Raw genomic sequence first — 12,390 nt, 5'->3', positions numbered from 1 at the left:
ATACGCATCAACAGCATCAATGAAGAATTTGAAAGGGAGCTACAGGCGAGCAGAAGGGAGTTTGAAGCTGCCTCCCGGTGTGCATGGAGGCTACACTGGATGGGAAAAAGCTGCAACGTTTTGGCTCTGTGTCCAGCAGCAGCAGGGAGAGAAGGAGGCGCGAGACACAGAGTGGGGATCTTTTTTGGGCCGATGTTTTGCAGAACTTTAACGACGTTCAGTGGAAAGAGCAGGTTTTACGTCTGGTGAAAGCCGCTCTAACATATCTATCTAACATATCTAACACGACAGATATCACAAAGGCGAAAGCCAAATGAACCTCGTCGGAGGCTGGCCATTGTTCTTTGGTGGTATGCCAAACCGAGGGACTATCAAAAAATAAGCTGCGTTTTTGGTGAAGGACTGTCCACTGTAAGGGAACTAGTGCGCCAAGTAACGTCTGCTATTAAGGACAGCATGCGCAAGTCTTACATCCGCCTGCCCAGAGGGGAACAGCTCCTGAAGACCCTGGAGGGATTCAAAGAGCGAGGTTATCCCATGTGTGCCGGCGCTATTGGTGGACACCACATTCCTGTTATCGCTCCAAAGGAAGATCCTGTGTCTTATCAGAACCGTCAAGGATGGCATTCCATCATACTGCAAGGAATCGTAGATCACAACAGCTGGTGAGATTTTTTCATAAACAAGGCGAAACATTTTATGATTGTTGCAAAATCTCAACTGCCAAGAGGCCTCCTAGAATGTCCTGGTTATGTATTTATTGACTTATTTATTACTGTTGTCCTTTAAACCGTGCTTTTCATCTGGCCTTTGTGGGTGCCATTGCACAAAGAGACAACACGGGGGCACCAGCATGCCAGCGCTCATCTTTGTCAAGTACTGATCTGACTGTTGTCTGTGATAAACTCTAAGTCTTGAGTTTCTTTTTGTTCAGCTTCACAGATATATACGTCGTGTGGCCTGGACGCGTCCATGGCTCAAGAGTGCTCAGAAACTCTGCTATCTTCCTGGAGGCTGAAAAACCAGATGGCTACCTGTTCTAACGTGAGGTTCGCTGATAAACATGCGCACAGTCGTTGAAATGTGTCCAAGTTTGAACTTATTTTTTTATTTAGGAAATCTCAAAAAAGCAGGTAAAATACCTTACTCTTTGTAATAGTATCTACAAAGACCCAACATTAATAAGCATGAGCACTAAGCAATTTTTAGCAAAGATACAAAATACTACCTAACTACGCTGCTCCCACAATATGCTATCGTTTCACTGTGCTTGTTGACATCCAGGTAGTAGAGCGGGGAGAGCAGGCCCATAAACCGGAGATACAGCCCCAGCTAGTGGCAGGCGGCTGCGTTGCAGTTTGAGCACAACATTTGAATTCATAAAACACACTAGTATTTCTGGTTCTGATTAGCAGGGGTGATGACATATAATATTTAGTCAACAAAAGACGCACATCTCTAGATAAAAGGTCCCTTTCTGTGTCAATGTTTTATTAAAAGTTTAGATTGAACACCCAACTTACTGCCCCTCAGCCTGAGCCCATCTCTTTCTATCGTCCCTCTGATGATATTTGTGCCGTCTCAAAACCTGCGTTGAAACTCATGTTATAATCTAATGTTCGTTCACAGAATTCCATGACTGTCGTTGATGTGGAGGTGCCCGTCCATCTCATCGGAAGCACAGCTTTTCCTCTGAAGAACTGGCTACTGAAAGGGTTCAACCCTCACCGCCACCCGACTCCTGAACAAAACACCTTCAACCATCGTCTGAACTCTGCGCGGATGGTGGTTGGCAACGCCTTTGGACGTTTAAAGGGCCGCTGGAGATGGCTCACTAAGCCCAACGACGTGGACATTTACATCATGCCTGACATTGTTGCTGCCTGCTGCATACTGCACAACGTCTCTGAAACCAACAAAGACAACTTCCTGGCTGACTGCAACGTCGATGATGCTGCTGACCTCCCTCGAGAGCCTAACACAGGGGTCCTTTATGCACGCCAGACAGGAAGTGCTCAACAGATACGTGATGCAGTGATGAGAATTCTGTAATTACTCTACTTGATTTTTACAGTAATTCAAATTTTGCTGCAAAATATCTGTAATAATTCAAGTAATTTGATACAAAACTTAATATTTACAGTATTGTTAAAAGCTACAGAGACACTTTGAATGACACTGTGCTGAAGTAACTAGCAGAAGTAGCTTATGGATGCAGGTGTTACTACACTTCAATGCAAATAAGGTTGAATTGCATGCAAACACAATGTAGATATGTGGCGTACCCTGCTCTGGGTTTGTATGTTTCCCTCTTGTCCTTTGCTAATCACATGCCTGGTTTATAAAAAAAATGCTCTGTGTGAACAACTTGCTCTTGTTTTTTTTTTTGTGTCTTTCTAACTTGTTGTGTGTCGGAGCTTAGTACCATCAGAATCATGCAAACGATCAACAATCTTTGCCTTTATCTAAGGGGCGCCTGTGGCTCAGTTGGTAGAGTCGGTCGTCTCTCAACCAGCGGATTGGGGGTTTGATCCCCAGCTCCTGCAGCAACATGTCCATGGGCAAGACACTTAACACCAAATTGCTCCCGCTGCTTCATCGGCGGTGTATGAATGGATTAATTAATTCTGATGGACTATTTACACACAGCAGCCTCTACCATCAGGGTGTGAATGTGTAGGTGTGACCTGCGCTTTGAGTAGTCATATATATATTTGTCATCAAATATACAAGCTCAAGACCATTTACCATTAAAATACGCTGTTAAACCACTGACACAGAAAAAAACATACTCAAAAAGTGCATTCATAGAATAGCAATGCTGCCTTTTTAATTACATAAAATGTTGTAGTTTGTGACACAAAGAGGAAAACAAGGAGAACCAAGTGTCGGGAGGGACAGTGTCTTCAACTTCATGAGAAGATATAAATTAGCGTCTGTAGTTCTGCATATTGGAGGGGTTATCCTCTATCTTATCTGCAGGGTTATCTACGTTTACTGCTTGTACCTAATCTGCAAGCTGCCTGAGAATATTACATTTGTTGCAATGGAAAAGCTGATCATTTAGCAAGCTAACCGCCGATGTCTGTCACCGGTCTGTCCAACAGAAAGCAGACCAACTCCATAACAACACAAAGTTCACCCTTGTTGTAGAACAGGCTTTATCTGTGCGGCTCACTTTGATCACTATTTTATAGGCTTTGCCGCCTCTGCAATATTTGCTGGTTTGAATTGCGTCATATCACTGAATTGCATCCACTCCTAAACTCAACAGCGCACTGTCATAGGCTGGAGGAAACACACCAGCTCCCCACCCAGAAAGACCCCGAGTCAACCAACACAAACCAAAAGATGAAAATCCAGTTATAGGACTGAGTCTCTGCAGACACAGGCACCACCACTTACAGTATGTATGGAGGCCCTTCAGTGAGGATTGAGCGACATTACTTTTGTATAAATCTGTTTTTTATTCTTTAAGGTAAAAGTTGCTGACTCTGTCTTTAAAGAAAAAACTCCAACACGTAAATATTAAAGCACAGAACAGTTCAGGAGATAATTTCATAATGTGATACATGTACCAAAACAAATGGAGAAAAAAGGTGGGAGCGTTCCCATATTGACACTAAAACAAAAGTTATAAAGCCAACTTCCTGAACAATGTACAAAGAAAGCGAGTGGGCGGGTGAGAGGCCAAACCAGAAATGAAAAAGTGGAAGATGGTTCGAGTGTCAGAAAAGCCACTACCCTGTCCAAAGAACCCAACGTGTAACTCCTAATGCTGCCTTCAGATGATCTCTGTTAGTCCGTCTGATGCATCAAAACCTCACATTCTACCTTTTGTCTGATTCTTATTCAGCACCATTACTGACATGAGAATAAATATGTTTTGTATTTGAGTTGCACTTTTCTGTCCTCTCTCAGCTACAGAGAAAATTAAATCAAATTGAGTACTCCACATCCTCTCAGCTCTCCTCAAAAACCCAACTCACCCAATCAACTTTCTTTTTCATTTGTATTCCTCTGTACTATCATCATTGCAGCATGTTGTGTTGTGTTTAATTGCATACTTTGCATAAAAGCTTAATTCTTTTATTACTCCTGCATTTTGTACTGCAGCGTGTTTTCTGCGGAAAGCAAACCGGTGTCAGTGCAACAATTCAAACGACTTGAGTCTTTAAACCGCCTGACAGAAGCTGCTTTCACCCACGCAATCCTGAAAATATCTCCTGACTTGGCTGTTCACACATGCTCCTCACAGGGAGACTATCTTTGTCAGACGAGAGGGGGGGCGGGACTCCTGAGGTAAGATGCGTAGTAGCAGGTGAAGAAACAGAATCCTCTATGTGATGCTTTAATGAGAATATTTGACCCCTCATGGTCATGAATTCCTTTTGAAAGTTAAATAGCATCTCGTTAAGATACTCTGGTCTTCACTGAGCTGAGGGAAGTTTGTGGTTATAATGTTTCCTTTTGATTGTCGTTCCTCTGTCGTAGTAATATATATATATATATATATCAGGGGTTATCTCTTTCTTTTCTGTGTGTATCTCTTGCAGAAGTATACAAGTAACTTTTGAACTTTCACTCTCTTCAGAAGAAAAACTCACTCACCTGTGAGTTGAACCTCAGCTGGCAGACGCTGCAGGAGACGTGCTTCCTCTTCGCTGTAGGCGGGAGGCCGAGGGTATGATGGAGGACGGCTTTCTGCACCGGGTCCATCTGTAGGACGGAGGCAGAGACACAGAAAGAGGCTAATTAAAAACCGAGCCAAAGCCGACCTGTAATTCAGCTTCACCCCTCCATCGCTCACTGGGCTGTAGAGAGAAAACGGAGTGCCTGCAGCTTTTTAGGAAACAAGCCATCCATCTTCTGCTTCAACCACTGCTCTCTGGCTGCGACATTAACAAAGACACATCAGGAATTAAGTCCCCGGTCTCTTCTTCAAGACACATGCCATCAGTGTGAGAATAAAGGGATCTTAATGTAGAGACATGCAGAATCCCTAACTTGAACATTTTGAGGCAACACTGGCATTATTATTATCATCAGTATATCTTTAGATGAGACTAAAATCAGCGATTGAAGGTCAGTGGATAGAGTCAGAAATCAGAGTCGGGAATAACATGCAAGAAATGAGCCACAGGCCAGACTCGAGCCCAGACCGTCCGCTTGGAGGACCACAGCCTCCACCAGGCCTAGGGTGACCAAAACAGTTTGTTTTTTTTTTTAACCAGAATTTTTCCTGCCAGCGCCTTAGTAAGTTTTCCAAGTTAAGTCAATTATGTTGTGCCTGCTGATATTCAACAGCAATGAACAATTTTGCCAAAAATTCGTTTTTTAAACTGAGTAGAAATGTTTTGAATACTCTTCATGCAAAGGCAGACATGTGATCGTCTTGCATGTGAGACAATGTTTGTATTTGAGAAAAAGAGAGGAAACCTTGCCATAGTTATTGTAAACCCACATCCCGAACAGGTGACTCACATAGAACGTGCCCGTAAAACTCTTCTTCCACATGGCCACCCCTCACCATACATTTCTCCTGCCTGTGCTTGGCTGCACCCCGCTTTGTGTTTTTTTGGTGTGTGTGTGTGTCTCCTTTGTGTGCTGTCAGGGCTTTGGCGAACGCACCAACACATCTGCCTCGCTCACAAAGTGTCTCAATAGGAGCCACTTGGCTTTGGAAGGAGAAAAGGTGTCGGCGCTGTGTGGGAGGATTAATCCACTTTGACAATAGTGCTGCAGAAGGTAGGCACAACAATGTTAGACTGTCACTTTCTCTGGACCCCGTTTGGCTGGAATCAAAGTGATTGTGTGCAGAGACGGGAAAAGTCTGCAGCGATATTCTCCTCCTGTGAGAAAAGTTTGAAACATTATGAAGGTGATCACCTGGAACTGTTTTAATGTAGTTAGAGGGCGGTACATTTCTGTGCGTTCCATTTAGCTCTGATCTCAGAGCTGGTTCAAGTAGTACGTGCCTCTGGTTTGTTAGCAAATACCTGCCGATAAAACACTCTACAGAGAGAACTTGCACGATACTATCACTGTGATTGATTTAATTACACAAGAAGAGGACTAAGCTGCTAATAAACATAAAAGTTACAGCTTAAACCTTACTATTGATGCACGTAGCAGCCATGTTGGATTTTAACTGTAAATACTGAAGTTGCACCGAGATTCAAACTTCGGGGGGGGGGGGGGGGCATTCCTGACTGGTATCTCAGAATTTCCAACCTTCCAGATTCCCCATTAGCCTGATAATCATTGTGTACTATAGCATAGCGCTGGTCAGAGCTAGCAAAATGTCTCTAATTAGTGTTTTCCCATCATGCTTTTTAGAAAGTTATTTTTGGGGCAGCTAGAGAGAGAGACAGGAAGTGTTGGCAGGAGAGAGTGGAGGCCGAGGTCAGATCTGAACCCACAGCTTCTGCAAGGACTTTAGCCTCCAAACATGGTGCGCAAAACAACCGCCAGGCCATCTGGCACCCCTCCCATCGCACTTTTAAAGCTCCTTTTACTAATGTAGGCTAAATGTATCAAGTAAACCTCTGAAATAAAAGTTTAAAAACAAAGAAAATCAGGGATTCTTCAACGCCTCCAACAGGAGGGGCCATTAGCCCAGCTACTGCTAGCTTAGCACTGGTATCAGAGGCGTGCTTGGTGATGTATTTTCTGAGGAAAAATAAAAATTGCCTGTTACTCAATCTTAACAATTGTAAAAAAAAAAAAAAAGGTTGGTTGTGCAGTTTCAAATTAATTCGCAGTTATTTCAGCTCTGACAGTAGGCCGAAAACAAATCCTTCTTGGACTAAACCATTTTAGTTTTATCTTTTATAAAGTTTGAACAGATTTGTATTTTTTTTGTTTCTATACTGCTCCCTCCTGGTTATTAAAGACCATTGTGAGGATATAGGGAGTTAATTTCCCTTCATGTCAGTGAAGTGTTGTGGAGTCAGACAGCCGCTGCTGCTGCAAAAAATACTTTCAACATCGTTTCCTCAGGCAATTTATTTCTGTGAGTATAATTCTTCTTTTGACTTTTAGATGTTAGAGACAAAAGGAGAATGTGTTACTTCAGTTTTTATCTGTATAAAGGTTTTGCATTTAGCTAGTGGCTAACAGTATGACTTTTTGATCTTATCTTTGTTGCAGTTTGACAAACTGTCGGATACTTTAAGAAATGTCAAAACACACAGAGTAAAAAGTTACACCTTGTGCTAATGGAACGATAACTGTGAGCCAGCTGTCTCTCTTTGAATTCAGCCCACTGTAAGGACAGTATAGTTTGTGTGTTGTAGAGAGGTCAGTCTTGTTTCTCGGCTTTCTTTGAAGGTATTTCTGATTTTTATACTGCAACGGGCAAGCGGTACAATGAGGCAAACAATTTTGGACTGGCACAGGAAGCAAAGTAATTGGGTGCAGGTGACAGCAATAGCTGGAACGCTACAGCAGCCCGGCTGGCAGAGACTTAACTGAAAGCCGGTCTCTGTATTTACACTGTGACGGACTGAACGAGGAGCAGCTGGGCAGGCAGGTGACGGGGTCAGGTGATCTCGAGAGGGCGAGCAGAGGGTGAGACAGCGAATGGAAAAATTCCTTAAAAGGCAAAGTGAGCAGAAGGAGGCTGCAGAGAGGAAAGAGGGAGAAACTGTGTTTCGGCTCGCCTCCCGGCAGGTCGGGGTGCCACCAAGAACTTGGACACAAGATCAGCCACCGAGGGACTGAGTGGTTACAGAGGAGAAAAAACTAAAAGTGACTCAGAGAGGTAGAGAGAAAGGGTGATAAAGACGGATAGAGACAAACTACAACTGAAGCTGAGAAATTAAGGACGCTGAAGGGCCTGTGTCCACAAATTGTGCTTTTCATTTTTGTGCTGGCAGTGCCTGTTTACAATTCAAAACCAGTGCAGTTCAGCGTTTTCAGCACAAACGCCCTCAGCACAAGCGTTTTTTTTGTCACTGCGCTCAGTTGAAAACAGTTCAACTTTTGGAACACCGCCGTGCTCGTCACTTCTCCCTCCCCGACCAATCAGGAAAAAGGGGCGCAACTTCTAATATCAGCTAATTAATCCAGTCAGATTATGTGGAATAACATGGCACACCTGAAGACAGGCAACCGCATGAATACACCTCGTCTGCACTCGAATCTGTTTGGATGGACTGAAACATCAAAACAAGATACGAAACATCCTGGTAGTTTTCATACATCTTTCACCTGAGTCTGTATGAATTAATCATTCTCCATAGGTCAATATGTTGTGAAGACATTGAGTTGGAACTGTAGCTTTAAATGGTGCAGTTTTCTGAGGTTGTCCACTGAAGTGTGTCCATTTGGGAAAATTATTACAGTCAGTTTTATAATCAAAATGGTTCTACAATAACATGTTCCTCGCACAGCCAAACAATGGTGGCAATTTTGCTGTCAGTGTATTGAGGGAGTCTCGCATGAATCACTCTGTAGTTATGCTCACAGACAATACTCGGTATCACAGAGGAGTCCTTGGTGGGCGTTCACAGACACTTATGATCCGCTGTGGCACTCCGTTTGAAAAAAGGTTTGGAGGAATGGCATTGTGTTCTGGCTCGGCAGCAGATTTAGTGAAACGTTTCTGACAGGGAAACGTCTCCGCACAGTGTGTTGACACAGAATATGTATAACCCACAGGACGGTGTTGGTTTGAGGGGGATTATGTGTTGTTGTCAGCACACGGGTATGGTCTAGGATCAAACTCACAGAGTGCCAGAGACACTGGGTCTCAGAGTAGCAGTCAGAAAGAATTAAGGGACGTTACAGCAGATAAGAAAAAGAAAGTCTGCTGTTCTAAACTTGGAGCTACATGAATTGAAAATGAATACTAACACTTGATCAAAATCAAACAGAGAATTATCACCTGACTTTCAGAGTTTGGAAGGAGTTTTTGTTAAGCTCATTGTTTCTGTCTTCCTACCTGTAGCTTCATTGTCTTGATTTTGTTTGACTCTCGAGGCCTTTGCAAATCGAGTCAGTCCATTTTTGGATGTGTTTTTCCGATCTGTGAGCAGATTAAAAATGTTCAAACAGACGCTTTGCTGACTGAGTCTGCTGCGTTTATTATTCCATCAATTGAGAAAATTTGCAGTCTGAGACGAAATGTCTGGAACTCATCACGCAGAGAGATCAAGCAGTGAAGATGAGTCGGTGGTACAAAACGTTGTCCGTCCTCTCCTGAAAACAAGACGAGAGCGAGGAGAGTTTCACCTGTCCATAAAGAAGCTGGAGACTTATCCTGATCGCTTCCAGGTGTATTTCAGGATGTCAGTGGTCCAGTTTAATACACAGCTGGAACAACAAATTAAAAAGAAGACCACCAATTTACTCGAAGCAACAGCTGGCTGAGACCTTCACTCAGTACATTTGCTCATTTGCTCTTGTGAAAAAATGCTACCATAGTGCGACACGATTGCAGACGCTATCCGTATCCCTTCTCAAAAAATGCTTGGGATATACATCATGCTGCATAAAAATATAAAAATATACCTTGCAAGTTTTGTGCTCTATTATAGACGAATAGCCTCTATCCAATTATGCTCCCTGTACTGCACAGAGCTGCATGGTATCACATCTCGGTGGGATGCAATTTTTAACAGAGCCCCAGGTCAAAGTCTGGAGCATGTGCAGGGCGCCTTGTCAAGTTTAGAGTATGATTGAGGAGTAAACATGCAAGAGTAACTCGATCCCTAACTACATTATCTAGGTGTGATTTGACTTCCAGTTTTAGTCAGACTAACCGTTAGCTCAACTTTTTCTGACCGCATGTAAACGTACTGACTGATCTCATCAGCTCAGAAGCCAATGGTCTTCAATCTCCTGAGAGCGACTCCTGGTATGTGTTGAAGTTCACTCCCCGCGTGGATGATGACATACATCTTATCTCTGTACTGATCTTGTCCTGCAAATGCCTTAGTAATGCCTTCTGATGAAAAAGCCCATCCTGATACCTTCTAACAGTCAAACATGTCACTCACAATGACTCTTTTCTGTGGAAAATATAAAAGAGGCTGGGCTTGTTTAATCGCCTTGTCTGAGATCGACCTTGTAGCATTTGCAGACTTTAAGATAATAAAGATATGATCAATCGTCTCGCTTGTTAGCTTTTGTATGATATGTAGAGGCGTCAGTATTAATTCCAGTCTGTTTCATAACGAGAACAAAAAAAACTCCACAAAGGAGAGTGTAACTTTTTATGTAAAATATTTATTGACAGAGATAAGATGCTGTAAAAAAACTGATGCATACAGCCGCAATAAAGTGTGTAGGAGTTGTTTTTTAAAGCTCCTGTGAGGAGTCTTAAACTGGTTATGAAACAGACCTAAATTAATACTGTGTACTCTCTATGACCTTTAAAATCAGGCAAGACCAACAGTGATGACATTGATTATTTATTGTAATTTCCAATGCCTTAAACGGCTGCCGAGCATGTGGGGGAATACAGCTTCTTCTGTTTCTTACATTTTCCGCACCAAAGGTTCTTAAAGAGGAATGCATTAACTGTTATAGGACAGAATGATAAGGTTATTTGTCAGGAAACATTGCTTACATATGTATAAAGGCCCTGACACACCAAGGAGATCGTCGGCTGTCTGTCCTAGTTGGACCGTTTGTGAGCGGTCGTCGCCCTCATTCTTGCGGTGTGTCCGGCTTAGTCGGCCTTTTCTTGGCCGATTGGACATGTAGAATCGGCGGACGGTGAGAGGAATCTCTCTGATTGTCTGTTGGGAGGTTTCATTTCTCTCCAGCTCTCGACACAGGTTCAGGAAAGCCCCTTGAGCATGACACTGTAGTATCCATGCGTTTCACCCAGTAGTGTGGTTTCTTCTTATTTGTCTCCTCCGCCTCCTCTTTTCTTTTTCCACTAAAAGACCAAAGACTGACAACGCCAGCGCCATTTTCAACTTTTTATCACATTATTCTCCATTAGTAGACGACCTATAATACGAGTGGTGACCGACAGCGGTGTGAAAATGATCTTCTCGTATCATAACAACGGACTACCGCCGCCTGCTGGCTTGGAGAGTTATTTCCTCTCACAGAACGTACGTGGTGGTTGGCCGTCGGCTGTATTCTTTGTGGTGTGTTTTAGTGCAACTTTTTGGCCAAGACGTGACGTGAGGCGACGCCACAGACGGGCTTTGTCACCACTAGTTCTTTGCCGTCTGCTTGGTGTGTCAGGGCCTTAAGAGAAAAGACTGCTTTTACCATAAGGGGGCGCCAGATCGACACAAACCAAAAGTTCCTCTCAGGAGCGATGCATGTTTATAAACCAAAAGGTTCAACTTTTGTTGGATCAAGGTAAGTGTTACCCAATCAGCTCAGATAGAACCGCTGAGAACCATCGGATGAGCAAAAGACAAGTAGCAAATTGAACATTTTGGCGCACTCAGAAATCAAAGAGTCAAAAATTTCCCTGAGGAGGTCTGTGTAGGTTCTCACTCAGGAGTTAAGGAGACCAAAAAAGAGTGAGAAGGACAGAGAGCTGATTGGACCGAGATCATCCGGGGACCAGAACTCAAAACCAGACAAATGCTTACGTAGCACTGTGTTCAGAGCAAGACTTATTTTATTTCAATGCACGTTAAATAACAGAAGCACCTGCAGGTTCCATCATGTAAATGTGCCAGATTCAGCTAAACAAGCTAATTTCCATCTGCAGCTCCTGGCAGGTTGATGGCGTATAACCATCTGCTGGGTGTGAAATTACCGCTACTGTTTGCCAGCACAATCATCACATCAACTTATGAGGTGTTTACCTTTGTGAATATATATAAGTGGCTTCTATGATGTGGCCAAAAGATGTTATAAAAGCAGCTGCGAGGAACTTTTCGTTTTGTGTCGACTTTGATAGCACCTGTGGCCCTGATTCATCTCCTGCTTCTCTTCAAGTGACTGACGCACAGCTCACTGGGAAACTTTGGAATGGAAAAAGGTGAAGAAAGGCTTTTATATTTTATAAAATTGTGCTATAAATCTGATTATTGGATTATTTGAGTATGACTCTTTCAAAATCACCTGAAAAACCCCAAAAGTAAATTTAAGGTAAAGGAAGAAAAGATCCTTCCAGGCTAGTTTATTCTCTTTATCCAATATGTATACGGCTGTCCCTTTTTATACAAAATTTGAACATTCATTTGAACCAGAGGGAGAAAGTTCACATTCAAACTGCAGTGAGCCGTTCAAATTCAAAATGTACCGCTTATCAGGACATCTAAAGTAGCTTGACAATTTCAACCACTCATTTTGTTTTAAGCAAAGGAGAAATATAGATCCATGCGAGGCCGTGCACTGTAGAGGATGCAAACATGAAAGTTTGACCTCTCACCACGACCATGCCCATTCACGAAAAGTCATGCTGAG

The 12,390-nt window shown here is 43.0% G+C and overlaps 1 protein-coding gene across 1 annotated transcript in view; it reads right to left on the bottom strand.

The window, feature by feature from the left end:
- The window catches only part of znf385d (zinc finger protein 385D), a 94,229-nt gene that overhangs the window by 44,448 nt on the left and 37,391 nt on the right, over positions 1-12,390 (bottom strand). Inside the window, exon 3 of the mRNA XM_061049843.1 lies at positions 4,612-4,719. Within this exon, the coding sequence (XP_060905826.1) occupies positions 4,612-4,719 (108 nt within the window). The remainder of the gene's footprint in view (positions 1-4,611; positions 4,720-12,390) is intronic.

The sequence above is a fragment of the Labrus mixtus genome, chromosome 11 (assembly GCF_963584025.1).
Source record: "Labrus mixtus chromosome 11, fLabMix1.1, whole genome shotgun sequence".
NCBI lineage: Eukaryota > Metazoa > Chordata > Actinopteri > Labriformes > Labridae > Labrus > Labrus mixtus.
The sequence above is the reverse complement of the archived record's forward strand: the minus strand, read 5'-3'. Positions and strand labels throughout refer to the sequence as shown.